At 44.5% G+C, this 17,393-nt stretch overlaps 2 protein-coding genes across 6 annotated transcripts in view; one reads left to right on the top strand and one right to left on the bottom strand.

The window, feature by feature from the left end:
• The window catches only part of HTR2C (5-hydroxytryptamine receptor 2C), a 216,570-nt gene extending 205,432 nt beyond the window's left edge, over positions 1-11,138 (top strand). For all 5 annotated transcript variants that reach the window (XM_005527467.3, XM_005527466.3, XM_088062777.1 and 2 more), the window contains one exon: positions 7,685-11,138. In XM_005527467.3, the coding sequence (XP_005527524.1) occupies positions 7,685-8,517 (833 nt within the window). In that variant the 3' untranslated portion in view covers positions 8,518-11,138. The remainder of the gene's footprint in view (positions 1-7,684) is intronic.
• Positions 11,139-13,161: 2,023 nt separating this feature from the next.
• The window catches only part of IL13RA2 (interleukin 13 receptor subunit alpha 2), a 28,824-nt gene continuing 24,592 nt past the window's right edge, over positions 13,162-17,393 (bottom strand). Inside the window, exon 9 of the mRNA XM_014256406.2 lies at positions 13,162-13,467. Coding sequence (XP_014111881.1) covers positions 13,446-13,467 — 22 coding nt within the window. The 3' untranslated portion in view covers positions 13,162-13,445. The remainder of the gene's footprint in view (positions 13,468-17,393) is intronic.

Below are 17,393 nucleotides of genomic sequence, written 5' to 3'. Positions count from 1 at the left end.
GGCAGATGCCACAGGCTGTGTGTGTGTGTCTGTGTGTGTGTGTTTGAAAACATTTTCATTCTTTCTCTGACTCACTAATGATATTATCATTTTGATTTCAGATCAGTACCTGAGGTTTGTGTATACAATAAACCATTCAAGTTTTAAAATGAAATTTAAATTTCCATTTAACTTTCATAGTACTTCATTGTTTTGTTGAGGAGATCTATTTATAGAAATATGAACGAGTATGAAAAGTATAAATGTGTGCTGCGAGGATCAGTAAACATTCATCTCAGACTAAGTGAGCTTACATCCAACAGCTTTTTGTTTTTGCCCTGAGTGTTTGCCTCTCACAGGGGCTGAGCAGCCTCATGCATATGAGCTTTTCTCATGATGTCCTTCAAGAGCCTCCAGGTACCAGCTAAGCCTTCCCCTCTCTGCCTGGAGATAATCCTCAGTCTGAGGAACGTGCCTGGAGTGGCACCAGTGATACAAAAGCAATTGTGGTCTCCTGGGGCAGGGGGATATGCTGAGGGCAGGTTGTGCATGGAGACAAAGGGGGCCTGGAATAGCTCTCATTCACAGTTTCCCTCAGGTCACAGTTTCAGAGCACATTTAGGGTTCTGGTTTGCACTTCTGCCCATCAATGTGTCTCTGGGATCAGGGCCTTTCTCAGCAAGGCATTCCCATGGCTCATATGAGACGCATTTTCTCCTGGCAGCCTTAGTTCTGTGCTGGGCTGTAGCTGCTCCTGGGAGATTATGCTTTGGGATAAGACCAAAACCCCAGGAATTTCTTTGCAGGCTTCAGGTTAGCACACAAAACTGGGCACATTTCATGGGAAAAAGGGCAAAAACACTGCTAATGAAGAAGACAGCACATTGAAGGTCAAAAGCTCAAGCCTTTCCCACTAAGCAGGCTGGCTCTGTGGCTCATCCCTTGGACACAAGGAAGCAGTGCTAAAACAACTGTTACTGGCTAAGCAAAGGTTAGACAGGCACCCTCCATCTCCTGGAAAAGCATACAGATTGCTGACTACCAGCACTGCCTTGGCAGAGGGACAGTAACAACATATATTGCTGAGAAAAATGGTTGCATACTAATAAAGCCCAAGGGAAGTAATATCTCTCCAGATCTGGGAGATTTAAAATTTACTGTATTCATGTATTTTTTTATTATTTTTATTTTTTTTTTCCTTTTTATACTTGACACTGAATGTTTGACAGTGTCTGTTTGACTAAAATTCTTCTCTTGTGAGCATGGGGGTTCTAGCTGATTGGTCTATAGGCAGAGGTGCTGTGCTGGTGGTGATCTGATAACTTTTGTTTGCCTCACCAGAGTGCAGAGGCGGCATAAGCATTGCAAGCTGGGTTGCAAGTTGCTCTGGTGGAGCAGTAGAGCTGGCTTCTGCTCATAAAACCTTTTCAGACCTGCTTGCTGGTCGTGGGTGAGACAGAAACATTTTCTTTATGACCTAGAGCAAAACACTAAGGTGTCATCTGCCCGTTTTCCACTTGAGTTGTCTACAAGAATATTTTATTTAAAGACATTTTTTGATTGAGTGTTTGTTCCATGATTCCCAAGAGGGTCATTGATCTCCCTAGCACAGTACCAAGAGTTATCAAGGTGAGGAAGAACGTATTGGCTGATAACAAGCTGAATTTGTAGCAAGGAAACAACCTTGAGATTTCAGGTGATTTCAGGGACCTTGGGTTGGTTTGATCTTGTCATTAGATGTCAGTGAAAAGTTTTGCCTGGGACAGCAGAAGATGGTGACAGTGTGTGAAGAATTTGGACAGAAATTAGACTGACCATCCCACCAGAGCTGTTCCCATGGGCAAGGGAGATGCTGGTGCCGTGTCTGAGGTTCTGCTCCTGAGCATCAGTGGAGCTTGGGGAGCAAGCCCTGCAGCAGCTATGGTGTGAGCAGGAGCCCCATCACCCTCCCCACAGTTGGAAACACTGGGCAGACCAACAGAAGTAATTCAGCAAAATAGAAGGGTGGGTGGGAAAATAATTTATTTCTTCTGTCTTAAACTGTTGTTTGCTGTTTTTCCATCTGGGCTCACATTGCTCAGTGCTCTCCCAAGGTTTGAGTAAAGGTCAGCAGCTCATCCAGGCACAGTCAGTAATGGCTTTCATCTGTTTGCAGTTGTGCTTGCTGCAGGCAGGGACATCCTTCAAAGTTCAGCCCCCTTTTATCTTTGGCTTTAAACCAATACAAGGCTGGCACAGTTGTTTTATTGGAATGGTCAGATAAAACTAGACCTAATCCAGCCCCAAAGGGGCATTGTTGCAATATTAGTACATGAAAGGCACTGCAGTTAGTCTGCTGAAATATGGGGATAATATGGAATTTTATTCATTTTGAACACTTCAGAAGCCAACATTCTTCAATTTTCCTCTGAAGAGCTTTGGTTTCTGAACTCAGTGCCTTTTCTTGCACACTGCCAGTCAGGAGACTGCTAACTGTTGGGGTTTGCTTCTCACGGTCTGAATTAGAGAAATGTGCAGGAATTTTGTAAGACATTTCAGTTAAGAAACCAAATGATTTGTTTTAGTTTAAATTTGAGGTTTATTTTTGTTTATGTTTGTTTAAATATGGGGTTAAATATATGGATTTGAACAGGTAGTGTTCAGCAGTTTTTACAGTGGTGTATTTGTGGCAGCCACACAGCTTCCTCTTTGTTTTTTTCTTTTCAATTGTCTGTAAATATCAGGAGAGCAGCAGTGAGGTCCAAAGCCACCTGCAGCAGCAGAGCTCTTCCCATGGACACAGCAGACATTGAATTCAGTGCTGACACCAGGAGAGGAGGTCCCTGGCCTTCCCAAGCTCATGTAGCTACAGCAAAATGTGACCCCTTTTTGTATTCAGCCCTGAGAATTCCACACATGGAAAGACAGAGTAAACCCATAAACAAGCCTCTGTTTTCTTTAGTTAGGTAGTTGTCCTTGGAGAAAATGTGCTCTCATAGAAGAGTGTAAATTACTCCCTTTTTTAGTGGAAATAACCATAAGACACAGCTATTCAGTAATCTCTGTAATCTCTGTCAGTCTCCTGAGCTTTCACTGAAGAAAACAAGGTATTAAACACAAAAAAATATTTTACAATGTATCTTAAATATATATTTTTAATAAATTTTTCATTTAAGTCTGAGTATCCGTGAATGTCACTTTGGACTTTTTAGCCAATTTTTTCTCTAGTAAATATTTTATAAATCTATATTTGTGGTCATTTGGGTTTTGTTTTATTAATTTGGAATCTGTGAAGAGCATCTCCACAGTATCATCTCAGCCCCATTTGGTGAACATTTCTACTGGCTTAGGGACATCTTTAAAGCTGACAGGCAGCACTTAGGACAACACTTGTATTTGGACTTGTAATCCAGAGCATCCATCTCTCTGTGGCTTCCTGCTGCTCTGTCAAACAGAAGCTAAAGGAGGGTAGAGGAGGAAAAAAAATCACATTCACCTTCTCTGCTGTGGTGTAAAGGGATGTCCTGCTCAAGCTGCTGCCTGGCAAAGGGGTACCCAGAGCTTCCAGTGTTGAGTCTAGCAGGAACCTGGTTCATGGCTTACTGCTGGTAGTGGCTGGTTGTCTTTTCTTGCTGGGGCAAAACCAGGGAGTGCCAGGGAGTGCTCAGACCTCAACCAAGAGGACTTCAGACAAGAAGACTGAAGAGCACTGTGATATGCAACACTTTTCACCTGGCAAGTTCTTGGAGCGGCACGGCCTCTTCTGGGGAATTTGTTGCCACCTTAGTAAGAAAGGGTTGTTTGACACAACTGGAAAATGTCTCTGGGGCTGGAGACTTCAGCTCACTAAGTCAGCCTGATGTTTATTGATGAAGAGTATGTCAGGGAGAAGCTCAGGAAATGCTCTGCACTGGGGCTCAGAGAGCTGCCCTGACAAAAGGCTGTGGACAGCAGTCAGCTTCAGAGCCTCTTGCCTGATTTGACACTCACCCTCCTCGCACTGCTGTGGGGAGTTTGGTATTCTCTGACAACTGACCTCAGTTCCTTAAATTATGGACAGTTAAAACTGCATTCTTAGTGCTGTGGATTGCTTGAGTCAAGTGGAGCTGAATGCCTTCTCTGTACTTGTTCAAACAGCAGAACTCATCAGGCAGGCATCCGTGTTCATCCTGTGAGAAACGAGGTTCACATTTTTTTATATAAAATTTAAAAAGTTTAATAGAAAGACAATTAGGAGATAGAAATAAAGCAAAATGTGTAAATATGGCTGGGTGCCTCAGCATTCAGCCAAGAGAACACACCTTACTAACAAAGGATTGTCCCTTAAAAACAGAACCCTATTACATATTCATAAATTCTCATACATGATTCAAACATTCCTCTTAAGTTTTAGATGTTCCTTTGTTTAGCTTCAACTCTCCCCTTCCCCAGTAGATCAATCTTCTTGGCTCCATTGAGTCTCACACTCCCTGATAACAGAGATTCAATAAATTCTTCCCTTGGAGCTGGTCACCACTGACTTCATCTGGATAAAGTAATCTAAGAGTGCAGGGGGGTTTCTGACTATCTTTTCAGTCTCTGGGTTATATAAACTAAAATAGTTTTTATTTTAATACCATGTTACAGCCTAACATATATATATATTATACTACTATTTCTAAGTTTCATCAATAACAGAAATAGAAGAAACTATATTAATACAGAAAATTTTTCTAACCTTATACGTATAATATTAATTTTAGTATTTGCAAAAAGCCAATAATTTTATATGTATCTGTAACAATGCACATCCAGGAGCCTTGGGAATGCCTAGGGGTGATCAAGGCACCCCTGCTGAAACAAGGGCCAGGCTGTGAGCTGTGTCTGCAAGCAGGTATTAGTGCATTTGGGGTTGTGGCACCAGCGATTTTGCAGGAATCCCCCATGAAGGAAGCCCCTCTGAGCTGTCTGAGACCTTTCACACTTCTCACTGTGAGTCAGTCCCTGTTGCCCAAGATATGCACAGAGTTAGTTCCCTTCCAGACTCAATTGTGCAGTGGGTTGGTGATAAATCATATATTAAAGAAGGAGTTTCAAAGGAGAGGTGTGAGGTGAAAGAAGGCATTTGAGATGAGGGTAGTGCCGCCCCCTGAGCAGTGCTGAAGCCAGCTGACAGCTGAATCAAAGCCTGTTGCCAGCTTATCTGAGGGCATCTTTCTTCCTACTGCTGTTAATGATGGACTTTTCCCAGACTGGAAGAAAGTGCAAATAAAAACTTAGTGGTCTCTTTCTTCTGTGTATTCTCAGTTTGAAATCTCACTTTGTTATGTGAGAGGTGAGGACACTTTTCCATTACAGCAGCTGTAATGCTGTAATCCTCATTCCCTGTCATTAATGCTGAGCTATCTCATGCTCATGCAGAGTTTTAGGCTGCCATCAGTGCTCTTGATTTGTATATCCATCATATCCCAGAACTAGGTTATTCTTCCCAAATGTACTTTATGTGTGTCACATAAATGTCAGTTTATGTGTGAAGATATCCTGAAACCTCATCTCATTTCCCCTGGCTAAAGCAGTAACACCAACTTAAATGACGACTACTTCATGAATGAACTTTCATTCATTTTGGAGTTTTATTTCAAAGGGCAGGTGTTATAGAGGGCACTAAAGCATAAAATTTTACATGCAAATATAATCCCAGTGTAATGCCATTGACCTAATTCAGATTTCTTCTTCATGTAAAGAGTGCTCAGTCTAACTTGCACCATTTCCCAAATGTCTGTGGTTTAATGCAGCCAAGGCATTAGGATAATGTCTTTAATGATGGATTTACAGGGTGAAGGTTATTGTGGTGGCAGGAAATTGGCACAGCAAGATAAAAGGTAACATATCAGAAAGGAGGCAGCTGCCTTGCCAAAGGTGAACTGATGAGCATTGGCATGTAGAGGGAAAGAAAAGAAAATCCTGGAACTAGTACTTGAGCTAAGAAAACACATGCTACAGTCACAGAAGGCACTTATAATCATTAATTTTCAGAAGAAATTCTGTCACACGATTTCTGCCAAATGGTAATTTTCTGGTGATGACAAATTGCAGATGAATTCCCAGAATCCTACAAAACACTTAGCTGGAGTGGAAAAAATGCCCTGGTTAATCTCTTTAACATGTAATTCTTCCTGTTTTAGAAATTCAGAGTCCCACAGGATTAGCTTTATTACCTGTGATGTTCACAGCAATTCCAAAAAAGCAATTCAGACACAACAGTGGCCTCAGTGTTGGTTATTTCTTGGGTGGAGGAGGTCAAGGAGAGCATGGCTAGCCACAGATGTGTCTGAGGAGTGGTGCTCTGTGACAGCCAGGTGCCCAGAGGGGAGCACAGAATTCATTCTGTTGCTCTCTAGCTGCTCAGATGTGCAGGGGTTTTATGTTTATTTAAAAAGGCAGAAAGGAACTTTAAAACAAATAAAAAAAGATAATCAAAGGTATAGAATGAGTTTGGTGTGATGAGAGAGAGTGAACAGAATGGTATTCTACAGCTCCAAAAGAGATGTCAGACAGGAGAGATGATAACAGGTCTATAAAATCACTAAGAAGGTGGAAAAGGTGACCAGATAGTGATTATTCACTGTTTCTCATAGTAGATGAACTGAGAGGAGTCAAAGGAAATTATCAGGCAGCAGATTTAAATAAGTAAGAAACACTTTGTTCAGATGAAAACAAATAGGTTGAGGAACTGAATGCCACTGAATATTGTGGATTTAGGAATGAGATCAAGGATTTGTAAGATTTATCATGAAGATAAATCTCTCAAAGGTTATTTTAAAAACAAGATCTGGATGCAAATTCTTGCTTTGGGATTTTCTAAGGTATAATGCTTACAGCTGCCCCATTTTGTACCATGGCCCTAAATTTGTGGTACTTGACAAAGACACAAGATGGGACTAGATGAACCCATGGTGCTCTAACTAGATCTGGCCCACCACGTGTTTTCCTGTACACACAGGTTCTAGTATTCCAAAATGTCCAATATGTCCAAAATTCCAATATGTCATTGCTTCTGGAAGTTTTTGGGTCTGTCCAGGTGTGGGACTGAACTTCACAGATCAAGGGATGAAGTTTGTATCCCGGTACACGTGAAAAATATTTGAGTGACATCTTGCAGACACCACTTTCTGTTTGCACTGAGATTGTCTACAGCAGCCCTCAGATCCAGAACTTTGCTTCCATGTGTCTTTGATGCCCTGGCAAAAGTGGCTATTTTTCTGCCAGGGTTATTTTAATTACTGTAAGAATCTTGCTGTTGAATCTTCATGGCTGTAATGCTTTCATATTTTAAAAAAATTCTCTTTTAGATTTGCTCCTTTCTACCCTATGTCAGTGATTTCAAACCTCACCCCAAACTGGCAGGAATGGAGTGGTCAGCTGGAACACAGCAGGGTGGTGGCTGCCTTTCCCACACCCACAAATTCCAATTAATGCTAGAAAAATAGGAGTAAGGCTGCATTCACTGAGTCAGCTGTGGAGTACAGTGAAGCTGGTGCTGTTCCTGGAGGAGGATGTCATACCCTGGAGCTGTGCTCCCAGGAGTGTTGTTGAATGTTTTCCCTTTCACCTGGAAGCAGCAACTTCTCTTCCAAATAGCTTTAGGCAGCGGGCTGAATGCATGCAGGACCTGCATCATCTCTGCTGCCTCTTTGGAGCCCCATCTGTCCAGGTAACAGTTTCCTTTCTGGTTTCATTTTTCTAGGGATATCTATGCCTATTCCGGTCATTGGTTTGCAGGATGACTCCCGGGTGTTTGTAAATGGGACCTGCGTCCTTAACGACGAGAACTTCATCCTCATTGGATCCTTCATGGCTTTCTTCATCCCTCTCATCATCATGGTGATCACGTACTGCCTGACTGTGCAGGTGCTGCAGAGACAGGCCACGGTGTTCATGTGTGGAGAGGTGCCCAAGCAGAGGAGGAGCAGCGTGAACTGCCTCAAGAAGGAAAACAACACAGAGAACATCTCAATGCTTCACAATCACGAGGGGGCATCCCACTTGAACTCCCCTGTAAATAAGGAGGCGGTGCTTTTCCGGAAAGGAACGATGCAGTCCATCAACAACGAGCGAAGAGCCTCCAAGGTCCTGGGCATCGTCTTCTTTTTGTTCCTCATCATGTGGTGCCCGTTTTTCATCACGAATGTCATGTCTGTCCTTTGCAAGGAAGCCTGCGATAAAGACCTGCTGAGTGAACTCCTTGACGTGTTTGTTTGGGTGGGGTACGTGTGCTCCGGCGTGAATCCCCTGGTGTACACCCTCTTCAACAAAACCTACCGCAGGGCTTTCTCCAATTACATCCGCTGCCAATACAAGCCCGGTAAAAAATCAGCACTGCAGCAGAATCAGTGTCTGAATGTGGCTTCAACAGCATTATATGGGAAAGACCTGACTTTAACTAGTTATCGAAATGGCAATGACTTCAATAGCATGGAACTAGACGAAGCTGAGGAGGGCCTTGAGATGCAACCAGGGACTTCAGAGCTCTCCATAAACAGCTGTAATGTTGTAAGTGAACGAGTGAGCTGTGTGTAAAAGTGACTCTCACAGACCTTTGCTACGGTGTATCTGTAGCCAAAATATATTGTGTAAAAATGTAAGCGTCGGTCAAAGGACAATGTAAATATTGCATTCTGAACAAAGCTTTGTTTTTTTTTTAAAGAGAAAAAAGAGTTGTCTTTCCAGTCCAGTACTTAAAATAATATATATTAATATACTGCAGTGAAGTTTAAGGTTCTATATTTACTGTTAATACTAGATCAGAACTATTAGTTACTTTGCATATGTCATGGACAAAATGTTTGAATTCTTCTTCCAGTGCATGAACAAAAATGCTGATTATTTATCTCAGGTGGAATTTGCTGGAGTCCAGAATGGCACGTTAATAGTTATATATCAAATACATGCTATTAGACTTGGTCAGTATAACTTTCTTTTTCAAGTTGACAGTAAATATATACTTTAAATCCTCACCCCTATTTGTGCCGTGTAAAGACTTTACAGAAACCTGGCAGAGAGATATCAAAACAGCGTAGTGGCCGTGCAGGCACCTGGCCAGACATGTCCTGTTATGTGTAGTGGCTTCTGCCATACTGGGTCAATCTTGCACTTCAAGGGACCTTTGTTAGGTTCTGGCTCCCTCTCCAATCCTGCTGTTTTCTTTCCATTCCTCAGGAGGCTCTGGCTCCCCTAAGAAAGGTAGGGAATGTGGTTTTGCAGTCCTGGGTAGGATCACTTTCAGACTTGGAGAAGCATGAGAAACAGAGCGATCCCCAGTTATCTATTTCAAACATTCAATAAATGGAAGGCCTAGGATTTATTAAAAGCCCTCCCTTGGTCTTGCAGGTAACCATCAGCTCTGGGATGGAGCAGGCTGTGCTCAGTGTGGCCATCACTGCCTTCACAGATTGCTGGAGGATCAGGGGCCCTGGCCTCCTGAAGGAGAGCTCTCTGGCCTTGGAAGAGCCCAAATCTCTGCTCTTCTCACTCCTCACATCTTGTTATTCTTTAGCTGGTTTAGCATTTGCTTCTATTCTCCAGCACAGTGCTGGTGGTAGAGCACTGCTGTGGGCACAGAGCAGAAGGTTCTCAGTGTGTGGTGCTGGCCAGGGTCGAGCTGTGAGGAGCAGGATGTGCCTCCCTGCAGAATGCTGGAGAGAGGTGTAAGTGAGGGTCCCTGCTCCTGTCTCAGGAGGGGGTGGGCAGAGCTGAACAGAGCATTGGAATCGTTTGCTGGTGACATGGTTCTAAAGCAAATGGTGACCAGGGACAGCAGGGAAGCAGGCCTGGAGCTAGTCTGCGTGGAATATGAATCTGGAGTAACTTTTAAATTTGATTTATTCCATTTTACTCCCAAAGTAAATTAGAGTATATCATATTAACGCCACTTACATCTCTAATGAAAGCATCCACATTGGGATTGAATGCATTTTAAGTAATCTGCTTTTAATACACACCATGTATAATTTGAATTAATTTTCCTCTGCATTCCTGTGTACACAAACCCTCCAAGGCACTGTGTCTTTCTGGCACTGTGCCTCTGGGGTGATGCCTCTCATGCAGATTTCCTTATGTGGAGTATTGTCTGATGCCAGATATCACCCATAAGGTTTTTATATCTTCATTAACTACTACACAGATGCTGCAGTGCCCATCTAACATGGATGCATTTAGCATCACTGACAGCCTCTGGCTAAGATAATTGTCAGAGAAGCTTACACTGGGCATGGATAAATTGCATTTTATTTACATGAATTGCTTGTACTCTCAGCTTGTTGTGTTTATTCCATTAAAATTAACTTGTAGAAGAACTGGAAAATTCTGCCAGTGCTTGAGGTTGCACTGGCTGTGTGCAGCTACAACCTTGCTGAGGCCAATACTAAAACACAACATTTGAGTTGTATCTGCTGCTGGGTTGATCCCAGACTGGTGCACTGAAGTTGAAGATCTTTTCTCCTTCATCCCCTCCTGGGATAAATCCATACTACTTTCCTGCAGGCAGATGAGGCATCCCAGTGCAGAGTGCAACTCACTGCTTGCAGAAGGCAGCAGAGCTGCTCCATGTGCCAGCCTGCAGATACCACCACATGCCTGAATGCTTGGGAATCCACTTGCCTCTTGAAAAAGGTCAGGTAATCTGTAGGAAAGCCTCTGTCCAGAGACACAAACTTGCACCTTCAGTGACTGCCCTTTACCCTGAGTCAGATTTTATTATTTCAAACAGTACAGAAAAATCAGAAAAATCAGTGTGTTTTAAATTTTTTTCCCCTTTGGGTGAATTTATAGCACATCTCTTCCAGACACGTGTATGTGTGTATATATATATATACACACACACATATATATCTTTAAGAACCAACCACAGACTTTGAAAGCATTTAGCAATAAGTTGAATTACAGTAGCTTCTAGCACATGTGTAAGTTGTGTGAACAGCTCATTTTCCACAGCATCCTGGAGCTCAGTGTAAGTGCTCACACAGGCATTGTCTTTGCATAGGAGCCTTCACGTCTCACCCTTGCCAGTTCTGTTGTATGGGCAAAAAGGGAACCTGCTATATTTGGATGTAAATAATGAGAATTGAACAGAGAATTTTCAGAAATTTTATAAGCATTTTTAAAAAAATTCAGCACCAGAACTGTAAATATGCCAACCTCAGCTGGACCCGTTCTGATGTCCATCCCTTGTTTGGATGAAGAGCCAAGGGGACTGCCTTACAGCACCTGTGTTCCTCCCAGCCAGCAGGGGAGAACATTTCTCTGAATGGTTAAATACTGTCATGTACCCAACTTTCTTTGGGTCATTCACATCAGGGTTTTGTGATGCTGCTATTAATTTATTAAAGAAAGTTTGTTGATTTAGTCATTCTTCATTATTTTTTTTTTCATGGTTTATCCAAAAATAAATAAGTGAACATGCCCTCTCTTTCTTTCATCTGTCCCCAGTTAAAACCAAACCAATAACAAAAAGTGAGGTAAGGACCTATCCTTGAAGCATGGTCCACAGCTGCTTTATCACAGGAATCAGTGTCAGCAGATGTACCAGCACTCCCAACCCCAAGACTGTGAAATGTGAAAGCAGTGATAGACTATTCTCCCTCTTCAAATCGCTCCCTCCAGGAACAACTGCTAAAATTTACATTTTTTAAGCTATATGAGTTTGAAGAACTGATTTAGTTCTCTGAAACTTAACCAAAGTCAGGTTGTCCCCACAGCTCTTTTGCTTCTCCTGAGATGTAACCATTAACTGTGGTGGTGCCTCCAGAAGCCCTGCCTGGGGCTGGCTTGTGGGAACACCTGCTGGAAGCTTGGTGTGAGTCCTCAAATCCCAGCTCAGGTATGGTTTTGTCTTACAAATAGTGTTTGTGGTGGTGTTTTGCTTTGATTTGGCCTGAAGAAGAGAATTCCTTGGAAATTGTTGGAGGCTGAGATGTGCTGGCTGCTTTGTTTCCCAAACCAGATGGAGCTGTGCAGACAGGCTGCCCATGGGACAGCACACACGCAGAGGCTCTGCCCCAGCAGACAGACTACCCCCTTTGACTGGAACTGGGCAGTCTGCTCCTGGGGGCAGCCCAGGTCAGAATTGGCTTCTTCCTGAGCTGTAGGGGCTTGCAGTCTTCCCTGCCCGAGGTCAGCAGCAAGGCTGGCTCTGGTGTTCAGGCACAAACCCCTGTGGCTGGGCAGCCTGGTTTCTAGACCTGAGCATCTGCATCTGTTCCGCGCTGCCACACACAGCCAGGTCTGGGGATCAGCTGTGGTGGCTTTGGGGACCTGTGTGTGCCTCACAGTCTGTGCTTTGAGGAGAAGGTCAGCTCCTCCCATCCTGTGCTTGCTGAAGATAAGAGCAGCTACCCAGAGGCTGTGGCATTTGGGAGGTGACACGGTTCAGAGCCAATGCTGAGGAGTCTTAAGGCATCCCACCTCAGCACAGCTCTTTAATGTCTGAGTAACTGTGAGTCTGCAATAGTTTTCATCAGAGTGATAATTTAAAGATGTAAATATTAGGTGATGTGTGAATAAGCACTGTGAACAGTGTGGTTCTTGCTGTTTTCTCTGCAGAGACACTCATGTCAATCCTTAGAGCCTTTCTTCTGGAGAGCCCTGTGAAAAGTTTCATTGCTGGTGTGGAGGGTGCCTGGTGCCCTTCCCAGTCAGCATCCAAGGCATTGGAACCATGAGGGCCCTGGAGAGACACAAATTCCAAAGAAGAAACATATTTTAAGGAAGAAAAGCAAACTGCAATTAGCCCTTCAGAAATACCATTTAACTTTGAGCTACTGAAGGGTGTCTGATACTGTGGCAGACAAATTGTGCATTCCAAAAGCAGAGCCCATCATGTGATAAAGGAGCAGATGTCTCTTGGATGGCTTTCCTCCCTGTGTCACAGTATCATTAGGATAGCTACGTGCCAAGAACTGCACTTGGCTTTGTTTCCATTTCAGGGCAGAAAAGGCATCAGAGGCTTTTTCCTAGGAAAAGGCACACAAAAGAGCACCAAGCCTTGTGCGGGCGAAGCAGAAGGACAGAGATAGACAGATGTGTACACACATCTGTGCAGATGAACACACACATCCCAGAGACCCCAGAGAGCCACAGATGTCATCACACTTTATTCTTCCCTCAAAAGAATGGGAGTATCTGAAAATCTGGGGAGGAAACCTGTGATGGGGACATCAAATATACCTGCTGGTGTGATTGTTAGATGGGGCTGTTCCAGATAATGTAGTTTGTGGGGGTGCATAGCAAGAAAAAAAAAGCTTTTATTTTTTTCAGTTTAAACTGTGAAGTTGTTATTGTCTGTTTTGTCTCTCCCACATTTTTCTGTAAGTCTCAGGTCTTCTGCTTGTTTGCTTTTACACACACAGGAGTCTGTGCTCTGAAGCTGTCAGAAAACATCCATGTGATGTGCCATTCCCTCTCAGCTGTGCAGGGATGCTGCAGTCCCAAAACATGGAGATGGAGCGGCTTCAGGTGAGGGATTTTAGATCTCTACAAGACAGACAAACAATGCAACAAGACACACTTGCTGATTAAAGAACCACACCAGAACATCTTTAATGAACAGTCAAGTGCATGAGCTATACACTCTTTTTACACACTGTAAAAATTTGCATAAGACTGTCCTAAATCCCAGGTTTGGTGGCAGCAGGAGGGTGTGTGGGTACATGTGGAGGGAGCGTGGCAGCAGCAGGGTTTCTGCTCCAGGCAGATCTCCCACATGGTCCCTCCACGAGGATTCCTCTCCCAGGACCCAGCACAGCGTGTCCCAGCTCACTGCCCAGTGGGGTTCACTCCACCCTTTCCAGCCCCAGAAAAGGTTGCACGAGCCCGTCCTGCTGGGCCACGGCTCCAAGGGTCTGTGGAGGGGCCTGGCAAGTGCCCTGGCAAGTTCCAGTGGTGACAAAGGCCACATAACTCTGGTGGCTCTGGGGTGGTGACAAGAGAATTTTAGAGTGCTCACAGCAGGCAATGGGTGACAGATTATTGTGGAAAATCGAGACTCTGGAGCAATCCTTCTTCTGTATTACATCTCTCATTAATGTTGTCTTATGTTCTGCTTTCTCAAAAACCAAAGGATCTCCTAGCAGATAAATGCAATTTTCCCAGCAGTTTCCTGGGACAATGGTAGCTGCTTTGTGACTCTAGTGAGTACCAACACTTAGGTGACTTGAAAAATGAATCATGCAGCACCACACAGGGGCATGTTAAATCCACTGATCTGAATTTTCCTGTGCTTGAATTGGATAAATTGGATAAATTAATGTTTTATTAAAATACAGTTGGATTATCTAATATATATTTTTAATAGGATCTAATTGTGGCATTTTGAGTGATTTAAATTTCTGATACACACACCAAAAAATCTGTAAACTAGTTCCTGTTACAAATGTAACTGCCTAGTTACATTTGTTAAAATTTAGAGCAGCTTCCCATCTGTGTGTGCTCCTGATGTTGATGTCTCCTCTTGCAAAAGGACAGGTGGGTGCCAGTGATGGATACTCATCAAAGACACTGAAGATTTTAATCTTTTTCCTGACTGACAGCTAGAGCAGATCTTCTGTGACATTTGGGGAGGAAGATTTCAGTGCCTCTCCTGTGGAGCCTGTGCTTCCCAAAGATCATGACACTGCTCAAAGCAACAGGTAAGTGCAACAGCCCAGCAGAGATCTCAGCTCTGTTGGGGGCCCCTCTCCTACAGGCACCAGGAGTTCATGTCCCACAATGCCTCCAGAGAAGATCCACAGGTCACAGTGACTCACCCATGGCAAGGTCTGGCCCCTCAGCTAAGAGGGTACTCCCCACCTTTTCTTTTTGCAGCACAGCCACAAGGCTGGAGCACAGGCAGGATAACCCTGAAGTGAGCATTTGCTCTCACTTGTACCTTCTCTAGGCGACCTGAAGAGGAAAGTGCCCGGATCCTGCACCAGGCTGTCCCATGATGGCATTTAGTAAAGTGCAGGGATGAATTACTGCCTGTGCAGCTCAGCCATACAGGGATGCAGGAGACCATGCTCAGGACTTGGGGATTTCCTTTGGCAGATCTTTGTCCCGTGAGGGTAAATGAACGTGATTCCCTGTTGGTATGTAGGCAGCTGACACTTTTGTTTTAGAGAATGGATGGGACTGTGTGTTTGGCCTGAGCAACAGCCCTGGTGGCAGCATGATGTGGGGACACATGGCCAGGCAGGGCCCGTTATGAGAAGAGAGCAGAAGCCTTGGCTTTTTCCACCTAGCAGCCAAAGATGGGTGAAAAAACTCTCCATCAGTATATCAGGGAGTGCTTGTTCTGATTAAGGAGACAGAGGAGCTATTTAAGCTAGAGGAGGAAACAGATATACAGAAAAGGTGGAAATAATGTAGGAATTAAAGCAGGTTTCTAACAGCTGGGGTCTTCAAGGTCTGGGACTGCACTTCCTGATGAGGCAGCAGTAACAGCAACTGAAATGCTTATTGAGGGCTCAGCTCTTGCGTTCACACAGGAATCTATCCCACGGGCACAGCAGGAGGGCCCAGGTTGGCCCATTGGTCCTCAGCCTCTGGTTTGGCAGAGCTCAGGCACCAAGCCAGCCATCTGTACAGCAGCACCGCCCCAGAGACACGTCCCAAAGTGTGGGAGGAACAAACATCCCCGAGAGAACACTATTTTTGGGCTACGGTCCTTCCAAGTCCTAGCAAAGCCATGAAAAATGCTACAGTTTTGGAGGAAGGCAGGAGAGGCCATGCCAAGTCAGTGCATCTCCCACACACAGGACAACATGAAGTCAAGGCATGGCAAAGGCTGCGTGTTCCCAGCCCTGAGCCAGCCCCAATTCTATGAAGCAATATTTCGCTTGCGTTCTCAGGAGCATCCAGAATCAGCCAGCCTGGCTAGCACAAGCCTGGCTGCATGCAGGCACGTAAGAGTCCTTTGTGTTATACAACAGCATTTTCACTGCCATTCACTGTTACTGGAGACTGTCTGCTCAGGAGAGCAACAACACTGAGGTAATGTCCTTTTGGGCTGCCTTCAGCTGGTGTGGTTGAGCAAACGCTGGTGAGAAGCTTTCAGGGCTGAGACTGCTTTGTGCTTGCACTGCCTGACTTTTTAAAAACACTTCTTGTTGCTGCAGCCAGGAACTTCATGCTTTTTCTTCGGTTAAGTAAATTGTGCTGTTGGCCTTTTAAGCTCTCAGTTGTTAAAAGTGAACTTTGCTGAACCTTGCAGGCAACAAGGTTATTGTCTTCTCAGTGTGAGTGTTTCTAAATAAATTGGCATCATGGGCACAAAGTTCTGGGCAGCTACCAGCCAAGATCAATATGAGAGCCCCAAAGGTTGGGATGTATTTCCATTTCAACAGTTAAGAGCTGGAACATCATCAGATAAAAGCCAAGAACTATTCTCTTCTGGGTTTCATGCATCAGGTGGGGACCTCTTGGTGGAACAGTGACTCTCTCAAGCTCCCAGGGCAGCCCTGGCACTGTAGTCAGACCTGTGAGTATCCAAAGGATGTTTGGGTACCTAGAGACAGGATGGGATCCTGTGTCTTTTGTCTCTGTTTCCTTCTCCTGTGTAAATTTTCTGTAGCCATGTCACATTACTCTTACCTACATGTTAGACCACTGCCTGCATTTGTTAAAATTTAGAGCAGCTTTACATCTGTATGTGCTGCTCAAGTTTGGGCCTTCTGCAGGACAGCTGTTGCTCTGGGTGGTTTAACACACTGTTGGCATCTGTTTGCTGTTTCTTGTGTTACAGGTACCCGTGCCTGGGGTACATGTGACCCACCCATGCAGGGTGGGTGGCATGGCCAGGAGCAGCCTTGCAGGGAGGCTCTAATGCCCAGGAAGATTAGGCTCTGCATGCTTGTTTGCTATGCATGTTTTCTCCATTACTGCATGAATTCCAGTGAAGGGTATTCTGCCACCCTTTGTTTTTAATTCACTATGATATCTAGATAACATCAAAGGAATGTGTTCCCTGGTTTGTAAAAAACCCCCATGATATTAAGTACTTTTTTTTCCCAAATGAAAATAACTCCTGCGGGTTGCTGGCGCTTTGGCGAGGTGGGACATCCAAGCACGCCAGAGGTGCGACATGGCTTTGTCACCTCCATTCACAGCTTCCCAGGCAAGGAAACAAAACCCATCACTTGTGGATGATCGCTGATGGCCATGGCTCAAATCCCCTCACTGCCGCTGCAGGAACCTTTCGCACCTCCCATCGAAGGCTGGGCAGTGCAACCTCATTTGGCATCTCAGAGAAGTCAGAGGTGCTGTGCAGGCTGTCCTCGGTGTCCGAGATGAGTGCATGCACCACGGGGACCACAGCAGCACTGCCAGGTGCTCACCCAGCCTCCCAGCTTAAGGAAGCACCCACACTCAGCTCTCCCTGGACTGAGACCCACTTAAACACTGACATTGTTTCCTGGGCAGAC

This window comes from Pseudopodoces humilis, chromosome 15 (assembly GCF_049639895.1).
Source record: "Pseudopodoces humilis isolate 2021_Gansu_Grassland_sample_001 chromosome 15, ASM4963989v1, whole genome shotgun sequence".
Classification (NCBI taxonomy): Eukaryota; Metazoa; Chordata; class Aves; order Passeriformes; family Paridae; genus Pseudopodoces; species Pseudopodoces humilis.
Note: the sequence above shows the minus strand (reverse complement) of the source record. Positions and strands in the feature narration are given on the sequence as shown.